Below are 19987 nucleotides of genomic sequence, written 5' to 3'. Positions count from 1 at the left end.
TGCTTAATTTCGAGTGTCCAAAGACTCTTCTAAGAGCAAATTTCAATGGTGCTAGACTTTGAACTCAATCTTTAACTAGTCAATATCCTTGACCAATGGATTCTTTTTATGCATACTGCCACATGCACCCTTCATAAAAACAGTCTGAATATGTTTAATTTGTACTACATTGATATGAAAAGAAAAATGGTGTGACCAAACTACTCTCAGCTTCAGCAATCAGTACAGGCACAGCCATCTGGAGGTCAAGTATTTTTAGTGGTCTGACTTGGATTAGAGTACGATCCTCATGCGCATGAATCATCACAAGGATTAATGAAGTGTATAATGTGTGTATGCTTGCTAATCTCCTCCATAGACATGACAAAGGAAGAAATATGTCATTTTGAGATGGTAAATGGCTTAGCAAAGAAAAGACAGATAGCCTAACTATATGCTGATGAAGACTCTACAGCTTTTGCCTTTTTTTTTTTAATCTAAGAACCACAGCAATTGTGCTCAAAGGAGGCATGATCTGAAAATGATCCTGCTTCACTTTTACCTGTGAAATTTCCACTTTTATTCCTCTTGGCATTCCTACCTCTGATTTAGATGTTCCTATTACATAGATTATTTTAAATTACAGAATTTTATCATGTGCATGGATTTTGATCCACACTTCTGTAAGTTTCTGCAGCTGATGCCTTGGTTATCAACATGGTTGCTCAAGATTTGGTTTTGGCTTAATCAAATACTTTCTCAGGGATGAATATTTGTCTCAACAATTCTGATAACAAAATATACTTCCTAACTTAATTTGATCTGGAATTCTGCACAAGTTTTTAACCAGAAAGTAGCAGGGACCTCTGCCATTCTAGTTGTCCATGCAGAACGGATGCTCTGAGGTACGGTTGTTCCGTAAAGGCTCTCTTCCCTGTCTCTGTAGAGAACATTTACAAGTTTCAGAGTCAGCTCCAAGGACAACTGTGTGCAGACCTTCATGGGTAGTGGCAATCAGATACTGTTGCTCAGAAGCTCATCCCTTCTGGTATTGCACTGTTTTACACAAAATGAGTCAAGGGGATCAGTGAGCAAGTGAGGAAGTACATCAGTCTCAGAAAGGCTGAGCTGGCCCCTCAGAACTTCTACAGGTACAAAAGCCCTGGTTTGCCCCAGTGCGCATCTCTCTTATTTCTATCTCAATAAAGGAATACACAGGACACATCTTGTAGTGTTAAAGAAGTGAATCATCTTTATTTAATAGCCAAGAGTTATCTGCTGCAGTGACATTCTATCTGCATGTGCTTGTCTGTTTAGAAGGAGGTAATCCCATCTGAAGACAAAGGAACTATTTTTATGGTAGTGGTTTACATTTGGACATTAGTTCTGGGTGGTACCAAAATTCTTCTGAAAGTAGCTCAGCACTCAGCTCTAATTGCAGTCTTGAGAGGCCAACAGTCCCTCAGCATGGGCTCCTCAGCTCTTCTGAGGACTGGGCTCTTTGCAGCATCTTTCTTCAATGGCTTCAGTAGGAAATTAGTTTTTAGTACAAATGTGAATTGCACATGTGCAAGTTACAAATCTGGATCACTGCCAGTAGGTACAGTCACTAACTCTGCTATTTGGTAGTTACTATAAAGTCTTCAGTAATACCCTTCAATTCTTTTCCTGTCCTTTCAGCTACAGGAAAAAAAAAAAAAAGAAAAAAAAAGAAAAAGAAAAAAAAGAAAAGAGCCTTTTTATGTATATAGGGGATAAATGAATAGCACTTGTGGGACAAAGATGAGTGGGAATGAAAATGAGTTTTTCTGCAAATGCTTATAGTCTGCAAATGATAGAATTTTCATACTCATGCTCTGTGAAAAAACAGTACTCAAGGGCAGAAATGAAAGGTTTGTGTGTGAGAGGATTAAACTAAAAAAGCAATGCAGCTATCTGAATCAGAAGAGACTCCAGTGTCCACAGAGCACTGCAGACCAGCAAAGTTTAATGTCAGCAGGATTGTGAAGGTCAGCGAGCAGATGAGGTTTGGTGGAAATGCCTCTCTAGACTGTAAAAAGACTATACACATCTGGTAGAGCTGTCCCAGAGGATCTCTGAGTTTCAGTGGGATGTGAAGCTTGCAGCTCACTTGTTGTGTAGCATTATTTTGATAGCACTGCTCCGTCTACCATAGAAAAATAAAGAAGCTCCCATTCAACCTTCACAGCACGGATGTTTTATCCCAAGCGAGACTTAAGGGATAAATAATGTTGAAAACTAAAACTTGCTTACTTTCATTTGTTTTTTAATTTTTGTATGTGTTTACTTACTTTGCCAAACAGAGGTATGCCTCAGTGAAAGTGGAGATTGAGTGTCACATTATCCTGGAATAGAAGAAATATACTTGTCAAAATAGAATATCAAATTTTCATTTTTGGAGCAAAATTTCATGACAGATGTTAATGTACTTCCCATGGACTAATTCTAAACATAACTGGTGACCACATGGTCTGCTCGCCCATGTAGAGTTTTCATCTAAGATGTTAAGAAACTTCAAGATGATCTTTACATCTTTACAGTTATAGTACTGGCAAGACAAAGGTCATTAAAAGTACAAAAGTACAGAATCATTATAGCATATGTATAGTATCATTACAGTTGTATAATTGATGTCCATAAGGCAACAAGAGAATAACCTAGTTCTCATTTTCAAACATATAGTTTGGTATCTGGCTTTTGAATCACAAAATAGCAGTGGGTTTCATATCATTTGGGTCTGAGACTCTTCCCATCCATGGCTGAAATGCAGCAGGGACAATTCAGAGAGAGTGTCACATTTTTCTGGTAGTTTTATTCCTTTCCCTTAGTAAAGATTAGGGCACGGAGAAAAGTTGGATATAAAAGTTCTAATCTGCTCTGGCAGGGACTTGCCTTATAAACAACTTGTGATTTACATGAGCGTAAACAAAATCAAGATCAAGTTCCTGGTATTTAGACCTGAATACAAAATATATGTCTTTTTCCAGGAGAAACAGTCAGGAAAAGCTCCTTCACCCCTCTTGAAAAATAAGGTAATGCTCTAAAGATGTATCTGAAAGCTTTTTAATCTTTGACAAAGGCTGTTCTCTCTATTTCTAAGGCATCTTTATTGCCAATCATCAGTACTTGATCACACAGACAATTTCAAGATATACAAGTCTTGATGATAGAAGATATCACTTCATATGTTAGTCACAGCTCTTATATGTTGGGCATTGCCTATATCATATGAACCTTCAAAATTTTATTCAGTATAGATTCCTTAGAAAAAATTTCTTAACAAAGTTATACCTAATAATGTACTTACAGAATAGATAGTGAAACCCTTACTGACACTGATCAGAATGTTAATTCATGACAAACTCATTTTGAAAGCAAGAAAATGTTTAAAACCCAGTGATGTTTAGTTTAAACTAATTCTGACCAGGCCCTGGGAAATAGGAAATCCCTGACATGAGCCTTACATACAAGAACAGCTTAGCTCGTGAGGAATGTAAATGAGCAAAAAGGATGTATAACAGCCAAGAAAGCTAGTAGTGAATGAAAAGGTCTGGGTAAAGGAGAAGGTGAAAAGAAATGTGTGGGTGAGGCATATGAGTTTTTTCATACTTACAGTCTTTACCTTATTTTAATATGAGTCAAATATAAATGAAAACTTAAAAACACGCATTTCAGGGAGTTTTCAGATGAAGGGCTTAGAAGAAAACTGGCACATAAGAAAAGAGGAGGCTGCATCCTTTGGGAAGAGAGTCAATAAGATGCAGACCTGTTGCATGAGGTTTGTTTTCTGGTCAAAGAGCTGCTACTTTAGGGGAAGTGAGTGTATTCGAGATACCAGAGCCTTCTGAAGCAGAAATGTGTGAATGATACTGGCATCAGGCTGCACAGCACCTGGACAGGAGTCCAGCATTGAGCTGGCTGGGGATTTTCTGAGGAAACTGTTTTGTCAGAATAGAAAATGTTTGTGGAGACATATCCCCATTTAAACTCTTTTTCTCTTCCTGCTGGGAACAATATTTCCAATGCTAATAAGAGAAATCTGGTCAGGAGAAGAGAGCAGTGCACCCTTGATCAATACTGCAATGGCCAACACACTCGCTTGGGTCATGGGAGTACTGGTCTAGAGACCTTTCATGGGTAAGGGATATTTTATCTCCACACTGCTGTTCACCAGGTCACACACAGAAGAGAGAACACCAGGTTAACCCAGTTATTCATTTTCCAGCTCAGAGCTGGGATCAGAGCAAGATTTGCTTGCCCTTGCGTGTACAGATATGGATTGGACATCCAGGTTTGCTTTAAGTCATTGACTCTTTTGAGCTGTGTTTCTCACCAACTCATGTACTGGGCTGTATCTTTACCTAGACATTTTTAAAGGATCATAAACTCATAGAATTGTTTGAGTTGGGAAGGACCTCTTAAGGTTATCTAATCCAACCCCCCTGCAATGGCTGGAGTGCCGAGGAACACAGTAGTCATGAAATAAGGGGTTACATTGTTATTGACTCTGAACACTAACTACTTAAAAGGAAAAGGAGTAACATCAAGAAACCAGATCCCACTGTGCCTCTAATAGAAGCCCAGTTCACTCATAGAGAGCCTTGGAAACAGACGCCTCAGATCCTGATCAACAGTTCTGTTCACCTTCAGAGTATTTTAGAGTGCAGTAGCAGGAGATTTGGGAGAAGGCAATAGCAATATTTAGCACCAAAGGACCACAGAGGTCGCTTTCTAAGTGGATTCTAAATTGTTCTGAACTAGAGCTTGGGTAGCTGGAGTCAATGCACTTCTGAGCTACGGGAGATCTCAGGTCTGAGAGAATTTTTATATCACAGTAAAGAGATCCTTAAAGGAAAATTCTTCCTCTTGAGCCTTCTAACAACAGAAAGGGTCTGCCAGGCAACAGATATGCTCTCCCTCTGAGGAAGCTCTTGTGGGAGATCCATATCATGGAGCTGCTGTTTTCTGAGCTCAGTGGAGTTTTCTGGGCCCAAGTTTTTGAAAGAAATAGGTCATTTAAGAGCATAATTTAGCTGGCTTATTTTCATGCCTGTTTTCAGTTAAGTTCCATCATTCCTTACAAGCTGCAAAGGTGCTCTAGACAACTTAGTTGTCCATAGTTAGCCAGCCATATATGTGCCTAGCAGTGGTTGAAAATATTCTCACACATTTTCCTTTATCATGTGGTCAACTGTAGGATCAGCCTTGAAGTCAGTCAAGTTATTTGGCCCATCAGAGATGAAGATATTTGCAAAAAATTCATCTGCTTATGGTTTTCTCTGTCTTATTCTACCCAAAATCATGAGACTAATGTATTATTCACATGATTAAAAACAATACTACTATTCTGTTTCTTCTAATTTTTCTTCAGTCATTCAAGTTTTCAGGTATATTTTTGTCAAACTATCTACCCTTGCCTTTCATCTAAGGGCTGCTTTAAAACGAGGGCCAGGAATCCTGTAACTGTTTGACTGTGGAAGCTGCATATAAACTCACTGTTTTAGTCAGTACCACTTATATTCCAACATATAGTAATTCTCCATAAATATGATCTGTTATGATGCTGTAGTATTTTAGAAAGAGTCAGATGTGAGACTGTACTTCAGTTTTATAACTGAGGTATTACTGGATGTTATGCTATTGCAATAAGATATCATATTTGTTATATCTAAACTCAAGGCATGAGGTGCTGTAGACTGACTGCAGTCTCAGCCAGACACACTACTATAAATGCCTCCCACGACCAAAACAGAAGCTCCCATTTCCATTGTTTAAATGTGTTTGCCCTACCTTTTGGACTGAAGAAATCTTCTTTGTCCAGCACACCCCAATTAGAAAGACTGTCAAGGCTCATGATATCCACTGTTTCTTTTGGTATGGGTGAATAACTCTTGAAGGAACAGAAAGGAAGTGTGCATCTCAAGGCAGCAGGTGAGGTTGCTAGAGATTAGCAAAAAAGGAATGTTACAATAGAGTGAGCTCTGTCCGCATAGTAGAATTGGAGTTCAACTGGATCTATTTCAGACTTCAAATTTTGTGCCGAGTAAAGCTCTCTGTTCTGACCTATCAATGAGATGAACAGGAATTCCGGCAGCAAACAAACTGTTTGCAAATCCACTGTTTGAAAATCTCACTGATATTGAGCACAAAGTGTTATTTTAAGTCTGGACCTCAAAGGATAACTGACTACACAGTGAATCAGCTGATAGGGAAATTGGTCACCTAGCCTGACTGAGGAGGAGCCCTTCGCAAGGGGAATGGAGGCTTTAAAGAAAAAAGGAAGAAGCAGGCTGAATATTGAAGGCTGGAGAGAAGGAAAAACACATGAGAAAATGGGATACTCACATCTGCATATGGTTTTGCATCATATTTTTGAGAAGAAAATGGGAATTTTAATTACCCAGGGAGTTGTAAGGATGGTATTGCATGAAAATAAATGTATAGAAGAGAGCCCAGAGGTGTGTGAGGCCTGGAGAAGCTGCTTTTGGATTGTCAGGCCCAGGAAACATGGCTCAAAGTGGCTAAAAATTTGGAGGAGAAGGAACATGAAAGCATTATAAAACCAGCTGTAGCTTGTTGGTGTCAAAGATGAGATGTTTTACTCTAGGCCAGTGACAAGAATGCTGTGCTTTTTTTTTTCTTGTCAAAATATTCCTGTCCCTATCTGGTTTCTGGTATGACACACAAGGCAAAGTCCATGTGTCATCACAACTCCCACGAGGGGACAGGGAGTGCCAGCTGCTGCGTCAGAGGCTCCCGCCCAAACTGCACCAGGTTGTGCCCAACGCTGGGGTGGGGAGGTAAGTCACTGGGAGTTCACAAAACAAATCCTTTGCAGTTGAGCACGTTGTCACAAAGGATTTATTGCTGGCAGGGCATATCTGATTGTCTCAACAGTTGGTGGAGAGGCAGCTTTGCTTGAGAAGTAGTAGTTAAGGTTTACAGGCAACACTTCTTCCCTTGATGAAGCTGTAGTTTGCCTCCTTCTTTGCTTCTCCAAGGCATACAGAAAATTGCCTTGCCGCCATGAAATAAGAAGTAGTCACTCATACAGAACATTCACCTTGAATACTTGTCACTTAATGGAAGCTGGTTGTATGCCTTTAATTTTAGATGACATATTTTACTTAAAATACCATAAAATATAAATATGAAACATGTAGGAGTTGTAGTAACTTCAGACACAGGGTTCTTATTCAGCAGCCACACTGGGAACCCACTAAGAAATATATTCAACTTAGACATTATTTCTTATTTTCCATCTTATTCAGGAGTAATGGGCAGGTGCTGAGAAAGTTTGTTTTTGCCTTTTCTGAAGAGATAATTAAATATGAAAAATATATGCATTCTTCATGGTTTCAGAGGAACTACAATCTTACCAGAACACCAACATTTCACGAGGGCTGATCTATGAATGTTTGTGCATACTTCCTATAGCATTGAAAATCTTGCATGATTTAGCTCAAAGATATCTTTCTAAATGCCTGGGCTGAATATTTCACATAAAAAAAGTGCTACAGCTCAAGACTGCCTTAAAGAACATCTACTGTGTGTGACAATTTATGGCTGTGTAGTTTTGGGTACAAATGCTCTTTCTGAACTCATGTAAAAATGTTGGCTTATTACAATTGCATGGTCTGACTGCAGATTATCTGCCCACGTTCTGCATCATCTGTGATTCTCTTATTACCCTTCATGGCTCTCTGTGTAGAATTTTATATGGCCCTTTAAAATTTTCTCATGATTCATCTGTGGCTATGGCATCTCTCCATAAAGACACCCGCATTTCTCAACTTACTTATTTGTTGAGTGCTTTCGATTTAAACCATACCACACAGTTGTTTCTTCCAATCCTTACAAAATCTGTATTTCATGAGTGCAATTATTTTTAGGAACATTCTCAAATTCAAAGTGGATGTGGTTATTGCGAAATAAACTAGACAGAGAGTCGATCACCTAGGGTTGGACTAAAGTGGACTACTCCAGAAAGAGCCCAGGAAGCTGAAGGGTGGTACAGAGACATCTTAAAAGGGGGAAAGGCCACGTATTTTTAAATATAATTAGAGAAAGTAACTGAAGGGATTTCAACATCACACCTTCATTAAAAACTGGGTTAGAAAGCAGCCAGAGGAAATATTTCTTATTAGATTCCTCTCTTTAGATCCTAAATATCTTAAATATCCAGATCTAAGTCACATTTTTTGTCATCTCTAGGTTTGTTATGCACTAGCACTTCATTTTTTTCAAATACAGACAACAGAACTGAAGAACTGTGAACTAACAGCAAAAGACTAAATCAGGGCTTGGACTTAATAAATTACTTCAGTCCAGAATGCCCTTAATCTCTCTCATTTAAATCCTTTGTGCTCACGTGCAAAATAAATCTTCTTTTCTATTCTGATTAATTTTTATCTGACACTTATCCTTCCAAGAACTGGTATATCAGACTCCTCCACAAAATGAGCTGATAGAAAAGACAGAGAAATTACACACTTATACTCCTCTCAAGATTTCTGTTTGAGGAGCACAGAAGAAAACTAGCAAGACATAAAACAAAACTAATGAAGCAGGTTTATCACCTCACCTTCTGAGACAAATCAAGCTCCTTTTGCCTAGAGGCATCCAGAATCTCATACCAGAACTGTGATCTCTGTGCTGGGGATTGCAATGCTGCATAGCAGGAGAATTTGTGCACCACAGAGCTCAGTTTCCCAAGGTCCTGATTTGATGTGGAAGAGGAAATGTAGGCAGCAAGAGGGAGAAAATGGCAATAGCAAGATGGAAGATTCCTTACCCATCTTTTGCAGGGATAACACAGACTTCCTCCTTTTATTTCTGGTCGAATGTCTGAAGTGGGACTGCAAACTTCAAAGAGTTAACTTAGGCAAAAAAAAAAAGTGGACAATAAAATAGTAAACCTCAAATCTTAAAAGCATTAAGAAATATGATCATTTTCATATTATAAAGGAAGCACTCTGTAACATTTCCCTTTCTCTTGCAAATTCTGCTTTTGCTGCACCATCTATTTACTTTCAGGGTGTAGGACAAGACTAGCAGAACTATTAAAAAGTACAACACACAATGACACATTGAGAGTCTTAGGTTTGGTGATAACACCTGGTAGTTCTTCCCCAGCATTCTGGTTAATGTTTAGCTGTGGAGAACTGTTTAAATAACTGTAGAAGCCTTGGTCACAATTTTTGCCTTTAGAAGCAGAGCACAGTGCATTTGATGTGGTCTGAGAGATTTCCTGTAGAAACAGGAACAGCCTTTGTATTGAGGTCAAACTGCTAGGAAAGTTTCTTCAGCAGTTCTCAATTTTGTCTCAGCTTCTTGAAAATGGCGGGTGTAAGCAGATGCTTGAAGTACTCCATGTTCATCTTCAACTTCTTATTTTGGGTAAGTTGATGTTTAAATTGTTATTAGTGACACATTAAATGCGTTCAACATTATCCAAAGTCTGTAGTTAAAAAAATTATGAAGATAATAGAGCATAAATGAAACCAGAGCGTGATTCTAAATCAGAGAGAGAAGAATGCTTAATTTTTGCTCTTCTTTTGTCTTTTTCTTACAAAAAATGCCTTTCCTCTACATTGAAAAGTAGAACAGCCAGAGTTCTGTCTTCCTGAGACACATCTGAAACGTGTCCCTCATCTCAAAGGACATCACTCATTTGAGTCAGAAGATAACAGACTCTCCATTATCTTAACATACATTATTCTCTTGTGCTTGTTTGCTTGCTTGTGTTTTTTTGTTTGTTTGTTTGTTTTGTTTTTCTGTCTGCTCTTTGCAAACAAACTACACAATCCTGAAAGGATAGCTGCAACAGAAGATAGGAAAATGTACTTATATTTTTAGCCTCCTAATTGATAAATGGTTTTCATATCCTTCTCTGTGGTTCTTTGCTTTATGCTTAGTGTCTTAATTAGTTTCTGATGGTGGGCAATAAATTTCTGGGAAATGGTATGGGCTGGCAGTATGGATGGGAGCCATACTGAAATGATTGAGTTCCTCCAGCATACAAGGAAAGGGGGTTCCTCCCTCTGCCTGGCACAGGATGGCAGGCATCTTTCCCAGGGTAGATTAAATCACATTTGCCTATTTGCCATATCTCAGCCAGTTTGTAAGAGTTTCTGCTCCTGGAATTCTGAGAAGTTTTGAGTAAAAGATTATTTCTGTCATGTTCCGCCTCGCTGTTAGCTTTTGGTTTGTCAAGTTCACCTGAGGTTCATCAAGATCAGAAGTGAAACTGTCAGCCACAGTATGGCTGCTGCCTTGAGGAACATTTCCCAAGTGAAAAGGTGATACAATTAAAAAGGTGATACAATTAAAAAATTCTCCTGCTGGAAGAATTTTCTGTGCCTGTGGCAGCCTGAATGGGGTCAAGGAAGACACAAAATGCAGCTATACTGACTTACTTTAAAGGGAGGGGTTAGCACTACCAAGAGAGAGGAGAACAGGCATGGTGCAAACAGGAATGCGGTTAGAGTACAATGAAACTGAATTCTTTGAATTAAACTCCTGTCTCTAATCCCTGGAAATCATTAAATTGCTGTAGTGAAACACAGAGAATGGCAATTTCCACTGCTCTCACAGCTGCTCTCCCAGGTGCACAAGGAAGTTGGGCAGGTGGAAAATTAAACTGACTGGGACAAATGAAGGTGACTTTTGCTTTATCTAGATAACAGCAACGGTCACACGTTTATCTGGTGTCCTTTCGTTTTAAACTTCGTGTGATCTCTCTGGGACTGTCTCCTCCTTGGGAGATCAGGATTGGGCTTTCCAGCCTTCCTGTGCCTTTTTTTGTAGCAGTTCTTACATCGTACTCTGGAGTGTCAAAGCCCTGGAAAAAGTTATGTCAGACCTGCAAAGTGGTGTGGTCTAGCTCTCCTTGGCCCCATGGATGGATCGTGCACTATGTGCCCCTGGGGATAGGAGTTTTGCATCTTTCCGGTCAGGGGAAAGAAATCTGAGTGTGTGTTCTGGGGATCTGTGCTTTGAAGTCAGGTGCATATCTGGAGCTTTTATTAGTCACAGAATCATAGAATGAATCATAGAATGACTTAGGTTGGATGGGACTTGAAAGAACATCAAGTTCCAGCCCCTTGCTGTGGGCTGGTTGCCACCCATCAGATCAGGCTGCCCAGGGCTCCATCCAGCTTGGCCTTAAACCTGGCCTAGTCCTAACAGTTTGGTGCATTAAACCTGATAATTATGTCAGAGTTTTCCTTTCTCTTCAGCATTTGCTGGCTGTGCAGCCTCACCTGCCACCCTCACTTGTAAAGCCTCTGCAACTCCACACCATGAGCAAGTGTTGAATTTCCATTTTTGGCACCAAATGTGCGAAATGATATCCCTAGTTTGAGGCAACCTGATTGCCTGATTGACAACAGGGCAACTTCTGATTAATTGAGGTCACAGTTGCAGCCAAAGTGACCCCTTCTCCAAATCTTACATCAGCAAAAATAGCAAATCAGCAGCAGCCTTCCAGTGCTGGGAAAATGAGAATCTCTTTATTCCATACAAAAGCACTGGATCGCTAAAAATGAAAGTTTCTTTAGTTGAAGTTTTAAGAAAAACCTAATAATTAGGAGGGATTGTTAAAACAAATACAGGGTGTTTTATTATGGATCTTTGGGAAGAGAACTATTTGCTTTGGAATTTCAGTTTTATTCTTTGTGTGTTCTTGTACACCTTGTATGTACAATGATGAAAATAAAAAAAAAAAATTAGAATTTTACTGAAATTTAACATTCTTACGAGTTTAAAGTAAATCTTTTTATAACTAAAAAAACATGCACATTACTGAAAACTTTAATTTAAAAATTTTATTTTATTTTTTTAATGGGGGAAATAAATATTGATAAGCTCCCGTACATTCAGCTTTATTTACTTCAACCGCTCTGCTGCTTTTTATGGGAGGTCCTGTATAATGAATAAGGCAATGGGCCAAATTTTGTTTGGATTTGCAATAATAGCTGCTTCAGTGGAAATTTTTCACATTAGAAGGAACACTTTGTTTGATGCACAGCTACATGGTTCACATAATGCTGCTGAACAAGACCCAAATACAGAGTTGTGTGATACCAGATTCAGTGGGATTCAGATGATTTCAGTGGGGAGTTCTAGTTAAATTTGATAACATGATATAGCTGTCATCGATTGTACAACTTTCTTTTTCATGTTTAAAACATACTTATACGAGCTTTACTTAGAGCGAGAAAACGTGTGATACTCATGTCTGAGGGCTGGCTGTGTTCCATATTAAATAATCTGCTAAAGTAGTTATGATTTTTGGTGGTGAATATTCTGTGAGTCTTTCTGAGGGAAAACATTTTCTAGGAAAAATTATCTTAAACATATAAAAATAGCTTTTTTAATTTTAAAAGGTTAGAAATAGTCCCAGTTTTCATGGGAAGCTTGTAACCACATTTCAGAGCCATTTCTCACTGAAGTATGAAATCCATACAGGTTCTGAATCTTGCTAGACTCTGATCCTCCACAGTTTATCTTTCCTACTAGTCCTCTCAGTCTTCATATATTATTAGGTCTTTAACTATATGTCTCCAAGTCTTGCTAATAAAGAGAAATTCTTTGTGAGAATTACCACAGACAGGGCAAGCAATGTTGTGGCTGGCACTAGGTAGAACAATACCTCAAAGATCAACAAAATTAGAGAATGATTGATGTTTAGGGAATATGTCTGGATCTGGGATTCATCTGCCTTGACTTCGACATCTTAAAGCAATTCAATCCAGGCTTCTTTTATAGCTAGAGGAAAGAAATTGGTAGCACCAATGGATGATTTAACTCATTCAAAGATATCTGCTCAGGACAAGCTAGAAAGTTTAGACTTAGATGTCTTACTTTCACAGGTAAGAGACAGAACAAGGTTATTTTCTATTAAAAAATTGAAATAATAACAATCACGATATGCAGTTTATGGGAGGAATAGTCTAAGATGGCCAGATATTTTTGCAATATAGAAAGCAGAGAGACTGTTAGAATTGCTCTTAATAGTTTTACCATAGAGGATATGTCTAAAGATATATGTCCTGAATAACTCTAGCAACAGCATTCTACCAGCATTCCTTATCAAATCTCTTGTTTTCATTATAGAAGAAACAATGTTCTTTAAAGTCATGTTATATACATAGTATAGAAATTTATAGCCTTCTCTCATCTGACAGAATTTTTGTGTGCTTCCCAACCACAAGCATAAATCATCAAAGAAATGATGGTTCCTCTGGGGTGGAAACATCAGAGATTTGGTGCATAACTGAAGTTTTAACTATCCTTATGAAGTTTCTTGGATACGAATCGGTATTCCAAGCTCTAGCAATTCATGTTTCTTTCACCATGTTGAAGAAATTATTTCAGAATTTTGGCCAGTGCCTGGTGCAATTTGGACTTGAATCTAATCTTTCTAAATATTGTTTATTTTCTCCCACAGGTGTGTGGTTGCATAATTTTGGGAGTCTCTATATGGATACGTGTTAGCAAAGATGCTCAAGAGGTAAGCATATGCAATCATGCCTGACCTGTGCAAATTTCTCAATTGCATTTCCACAAATCTGTGCTGCTTTCATTATGGTGATTTATGAGGGTAAAGATAAATGCATTTTATAAAGTTTAAGAAAAAAATGGTGCAGGTACTCAGAAAAGTGGTTGATGTAAGCACAGATGTAATGACAGAAAGGGCTTTCTAGTGTTGCTAATCTAATTTCTTGCAATCTCACACTGATTTCTGTTGGAAAATGTGGATCTCTTTTTCCTCAAGTGACAAACGATGGTATTTTGTTGATTTCAGAGTTAGAGAAAATAATGAGAAGTCATGAGCATGTCATAGAATCATAGAATCATAGAATGGCCTGGGTTGAAAAGGACTATAATGATCATCTAGTTTCAACACCTCTGCCATGTGCAGGGTCACCAACCAGCAGACCAGGCTGCCCAGAGCCACATCCAGCCTGGCCTTGAATGCCTCCAGGGATGGGGCATCTACAACCTCCTTGGGCAACATGCTCCAGTGCATCACCACCCTCTGTGTGAAAAACTTAATCTTTGACCTTTCAGTGTCCTTCTCCATTAGAACTGTATAGCCATATATTCCTAGGGTTGCATTTATATGCTTTTAGGCTATATTTTTAACTATCTCACTGTCTTCAATAACACAATACTTATTTCTCCAATAAATGTAATTTTGGAAGGGAGCAAGAATTTTTCTCTTTCTTCTGTTTTCTGTGGCTCCCTAAAAATATTTTACCCTTTTCACTCATATTTATAGGGAAATATTCCAAAATAACCTAGGATTTAAATGTACTAATAGGTCTCCCAAAGCGGAGAAAAAAATCCCAGATTCTCCCTCCTGGATTTTATTTTGGGCATTAAATTGCTTCAAATTTCATGACTTTCCTTTCCTGCAAAGCTATAGAAATACAGCCTTGGGAGCCCCTCAATCTTGAAGAAATACACCAGAAGCTGCTCCAGTTTGTGCAAAGGCTCCTCTTCAGCCTTGTTGGCTCTGCCAGCGTTTTGCCAAATATGCTTTCAGTGGCACTTGTATCTTAACTGCAAGCAAGTTTTCTATCCCCTCTCTGTAGTAATGAGAAAAATGATCAGATGTTACAAAAATCATTTTTTTTTCAGATTTCGAGTTGCACCTTTAAGATATAATAAGCAAGTCAATCCTTGCTGCTCTACCACAGTGCATCAGTTATGAAGTAATTTTTGTTTCAGTATATCTGGAAATCAAAAGATGCTGGGGATAACAAGAGAGCTTTAAATATTTCTTCCATTTGGCTGATGATGTTATTGATTTCAGCCTGTCCAAGATGTCTCATGTCTGGCAGAAGATGGACATAACAGGACTTGATTCACAACAGTGTTGTGACTTTAGGCAAATTAGGTAATTGTGGAAAGCTCAGCCACTCTTTGCTACAGAATGACAGATTTCCCTCCCTAGTCCACATTTTACAGAAGCTAAAGTTTCCATGCTTACTAAATGACTATCTCTAGTACGATGCCTCAGACAATGCAGTGGAGCTTGGAAAACCACAACAATATTATTTCTATTTTTGAAGGAATTTCCTATTTAGAAAAGCTCTCTTAAGTGTGTCCCAAGATGGTTTCCTGAAGTAACAATAGTTAAAGTACAAAAACTGTGAATTAAGAATAGGCACTAAAATTGAAAGTATTTTCTTACACTTTTGCCTCTACGCAGGCAAAGATTCCATTCAAAACTAATGTTCAGTTTTGCCTGAGTAAAAATTGAAGAGACCATAAGGATTTGGCTGTAGATGAACAGAGCTTTCTAGGAATAAATAACGGGAGGTACTGTCCAACTTGGAGGAGGGAAGAATAAGACATTCTTAAAATTATACTTGTCTATATATGTTTGCAATTTCCATCTGAAGATGTATGTGAAAACTTCCAGATATTTTTTCTAATCTTGGCACTAGCCACACTGGAAAATATTCTTTGAACATTTCTCTCTGTTTCGGCATTTGGCCTTAGTCAGTCCTGTGGGAACTGAATAATTTGATATTTAATATTATGGAGGTATACGACTTGTTTAGTTGAATGTCTCGGACAGCAAAATACAGTCCTCATTTTTGAGGGTATTATTAAGGATCATGCCTAAAGAAAAATAAAAGAAAAAGAAGAAGGAAAAGAAAAAGATAAAGAGAAAAAGAGGAAGAGGAAAAAGGAAAAGGACAAGTAAGAAAAAGGAAAAAGAAAGGGAAAAAGCAGTAAAAGTAAAAGAAAAAAGAGAAAACTTCTTTGGAAAATTTATCTCTTTCCCCAGTATATCCAGCATTACTCTTAGAAATGTTCCCTCAGGAAAAGCCACGGAGTGTATTCCTTCTAATGACAGATTTTGTTATTTAACTCTTGGCTAATGTAGGAGAGATTTCAAGACAATAAGTCTTTTCTACTTGCAGAAAAAGAAGCAAAGATTCATCAACTGAAATCAAACTAAAAGATACTTTAAAAATGAAAATTTTATTTACTCTGTGAGGTTGACTTTCATCTTGTGCAGAGACGAAGACTGTGAAGAGTGAGGTTCCACCAAGATCTCCAACAGAAAGTTTAAGAAGGAAAATTATATATCTGTTTATTCAAGGAACAGAACTTCTTTGTGGTTGTGCATTGATATATTTATTAGTTATTAAGTAATTGTCTTGTTCTGGGTGATACAGATATTTTTAGGAGGAATTTCTTGCCAATGAAAGATTTTTTCCCTCTCTTTTCAGGCTTTGGGCATAAACAACAGCAGTATGTTTGTCGGGGTTGACGTGTTGATAGCTGTGGGCTCCCTCATTATGATCCTAGGATTTCTGGGGTGCTGTGGTGCCATTAAGGAAAGCCGGTGCATGCTGCTCTTGGTATGAAAGGAAAACATTTAGCTATCTTAAACAGGCCACAGATATATTTGGTAAAAAGGTCAATGGTAGTACCAAATGAGAATGGGGCCATTTTTATTTAATCAAACGCTTACTTTTGTACATGTGTACTGCATACCTTGTGCTTGAGCCCCTTTTGAATTCAAGTGAAGAAGAAATTGTGGGTATTCTCATGAAATAGAAAACAGAGTCCAGAGAGGCCTGATCATGTCACTGATTTTTTTTCCCCATACAAATGAAATTCCCTCCACTAATCACCTCCAATATCTATAGCATTTCTTCTCAGTTAATCTGCCCACTAATCCTCCCAGAATGTTTTCCTTGTCCTCCTACTCAACGTCTCCCAGCTACAAGCTGCCCATCATGTCACTGCTCCACAGTGTGCCTTGTTTTGATGACCAGCTGATGGTGAGGCACGTACCTTGCCTCAAGAATCTCCTTTTCTGATATCCAAAGAAGGAGCTGACTGAAACTTCCATTCCTTCTACGCAAATGTTTGTTGAGGCACATGAAAGATTAACTTTCACGTAAAAGAAATGAGAGCAATTCAGTCAAAAGTTCTATAGTTTTTTCTCCCTTTTGTTTTCTTCCTAGTTTTTTATTGGACTGCTGCTGATCCTGATCCTTCAGGTCACAGGGGGTATTTTAGGAGCAGTGTACAAACCTCAGGTACTGTATTATTCTGCACTTTCATTGAAGTCTTCCCCAAGTTTTGTTTCTCCATAGAAGACTAATAAGCTATTTGGACTTGCAGCTTGAGGAAGCCCTTAACGCGGCACTTAAGGAGGCTGTTAATTTATTGAAAGACAGTACAGAAAATGCAAAACAAGTTCAAGAGTCATGGCAGAAGTTTCAGCTACAGGTAAGTAAAATGTAATTAAAAGTAAGGTTTGTTGCTATCTGTTCTGCCTCTAAGCTTCAACTTACGGCTACTCTGCCATAAATTTGTATTTCATTCCATGGGGACAGGAAAGGGTCTGACTTAAACAAAAACATTGCACATGGGGTTTCTTCTCCATCAATATGGCATGGGCTTTCCATGATGTTTTTGGGCAAAAATGTTTATAAGAGGGTTGGAGCCAGGATGCATAACATAAAGGCAGATCTGCTGATGAGGATTTTAAAAGCTCATTTCTCTATTACTCACTGAGGAAGACATCCTCATGCGTCTCTAGTCGGAATTTTCCAAAAGTCTGCAGGAAATAAATTGGTAGCTAAATATCTCTAAGTCTTAAACCTCATAAGTTCACACCAGTGATTATAAACCCACCAGTGTGCTCATAGAAATAACAGATCTCTTACATGAATCAACACAGACAAAAAAAATATCCCCTTATTCTGTGACATGACTGTAAGAGGTTATAAGTTCCTTCTTCTAAGTCATGTGCTCATTACACTAGTGGTAATATTGCAGAACTCAGATGATGTGTAGAGCATGCCTATTGGATTTGGAAGCCCTGTAATCAATACTGGAAGTTTAAAACTTGGCATGTCTTTGCATTTGCTCTTTTTGGTGTACAGGTGGGGTTTTTTTGCATACTTTGTCATCCCAGCAGACTGAATGTGGGATACTAGATAAATTTTGTGCACATGTTAGAGGAAATATACTTTAAAAATTTGTAATTCTCCATGGAGTGCAATAGATAAAATTCATAGATTCAAATAGCAATTAGGATCCAAGAAATCAGATTTGCATCTTGGTTATAAATCTACTGATATGAGACTGTTGTTTGACACTAGTATCGTCATTCTTCCACAGTTTTGATTATGACAGTGAAAGTTATGCATTTTATGAAGTATAGATTCTGTTCTAGCCATGGTTACCTACAAGGGACTATGTGAATCATCTATTTGAAGCAAGGTGGTCTCAGCAGCATTTCTTGATCTCCAGAAGATCTTCCTCTCCTGCTCAAGCTACCATTTTTCTGTTTCCTTTCAGTAGGATATGGAAGATGAAGTTACTTAGTACCTACAGAAATTAGCCTTCTTTTTTACAGGGCCCTTAATTATGCCATTTCTAAGCAAACAGTGATAAGATTTTAGCAAACTCTGCTAATCCCCACTATCACATTCTCTCCTAGCTGGAAATCAACCGTCCACACCGCCCTTTCTGAGGTGTTATCTCAGAGCTGGATGGCTCCTGCTCTGGAGGAGGATTTTGTTCTCCTCCAGGGCAAGGCCGGTTCTGCACATGGGGCACACATGGAGCCTGTCTCATCACTGTGGTGCTGAAAGGCCTGCTTTTCCTTAACAGTTGTCCCCAAGAAATGAGACTGACACACAGATAAGCATCTTAGTGAGGAGGCTTCTTTCTCCTTTGTTACAGATTTCCCTTTTGAAGGAAAGGTGTATATCCTTTGGTGTATATCCCAGCTAAGAACTATCCAACACTCTTTAGGCAAGAAAATTAGACGAGGAAGACTTCAACAGTGCATTTCATGTGGAAGTTTTGTTTTCACTTGTTTTTTCTGTGTTTATGTATGTTTGGACTTCTCCCACCTGGAAGGTGGACACTTTGTACCATTCTGGTGCTGGGCATCACACAGAGAATACCCCCAACTTTCGCAATTACCATTTATGGTGTGTGTCCCCAACATGCTCCTACTGTCACCTGTTTCTATACACTGAAAAATGTCTATTGCTTTTTTCTTACTCCCTAATGGGAGATTATTTCGATGTGTATGCTTAAAATATTCCTGAAAATATTGCTGCTAGTGTGAAAGGAATTGAGAAGCAATATTTAGGTAGCTTATATTACGCTTGCTTCTTTTCCATTTCATCTCCAGCTCTTCTCTCTGCTTTTGAGCCATTTTATTTCTCCTGATATAATAAGCACCTTCCTAGAGGGATGGCTGAAAGGTGAACAAGATGAAAAATCTCATAATTACTGTATTAATGTTTAAATAGAATAGGTTTCCTTTATTTATGTCCAGCAGCCTTTGTTTTAATACAAAATAACATGAGTATTTTCAGCTGGTTTTTAAAAGAGGGAGGACACAAATGTAAGTCTGTGCCCCTGAGTTTCAGTGGCTTGAATAAAGTGGAACATGAAGTGAAACTGCACCTGGTTTAAGTTTCACAAACCCCACATGAAGCCCTGGCTTCCTCAGTCCATTTCTAATTTAAAGGGCTTATCATCATTAAATACAGTTGTTTTTCTAGATATCACAGGGGTTTTTTTTTGTGCCTGTATATTACTTTTTTTCAGCCTAGCTTTTCAATATATGTTTTACTGTAAATACTACTTACCACATGCTAAGAGAGAAGGCTTGATTCTGAAAACAGAAAATACCCAGCATTGATCCATGCTGTATTTAGCATTCATAGTTACTGGCTTTACAGTATCTTAATAATCTTTGATTCTATTACACATAGAATCACACAACTGTGGGGGTTGGAAGGGATCTCAAGATACCATTGAGTCCAACTGCCCTGCTAAAGCAGGTACCCTACAATGGGTCACACTGGTAGGTGTCCAGACAGGTCTTGAATATCTCCATAGAAGGAGACTCCACAACCTCTCCGGACAGCCTCTTCTTTTTCTTTTTCTTTTTCTTTTTCTTTTTCTTTTTCTTTTTCTT

The 19987-nt window shown here is 38.4% G+C and overlaps 1 protein-coding gene and 1 long non-coding RNA gene across 2 annotated transcripts in view; one reads left to right on the top strand and one right to left on the bottom strand.

Moving 5' to 3' along the window:
• Positions 1-1208: 1208 nt before the first annotated feature.
• Positions 1209-9089, bottom strand: LOC122158787. The gene is made up of 4 exons (XR_006168304.1): positions 8795-9089; positions 5791-5940; positions 2292-2345; positions 1209-1659 (listed from the first exon to the last, which is right to left on the bottom strand). It is a non-coding gene; the product is annotated as an uncharacterized LOC122158787 (long non-coding RNA).
• Positions 9090-9187: 98 nt separating this feature from the next.
• The window catches only part of TSPAN8 (tetraspanin 8), a 16013-nt gene continuing 5213 nt past the window's right edge, over positions 9188-19987 (top strand). The window contains exons 1-5 of the mRNA XM_042815782.1: positions 9188-9399; positions 13454-13516; positions 16257-16388; positions 17001-17075; positions 17161-17268. Of these exons, the coding sequence (XP_042671716.1) occupies positions 9340-9399; positions 13454-13516; positions 16257-16388; positions 17001-17075; positions 17161-17268 (438 nt within the window). The 5' untranslated portion in view covers positions 9188-9339. The remainder of the gene's footprint in view (positions 9400-13453; positions 13517-16256; positions 16389-17000; positions 17076-17160; positions 17269-19987) is intronic.

Source organism: Centrocercus urophasianus, unplaced genomic scaffold, assembly GCF_019232065.1.
Source record: "Centrocercus urophasianus isolate 14NV4802_14NV808 unplaced genomic scaffold, USGS_Curo_1.0 seq_15, whole genome shotgun sequence".
NCBI classification, from domain to species: Eukaryota; Metazoa; Chordata; class Aves; order Galliformes; family Phasianidae; genus Centrocercus; species Centrocercus urophasianus.
Note: the sequence above shows the minus strand (reverse complement) of the source record. Positions and strands in the feature narration are given on the sequence as shown.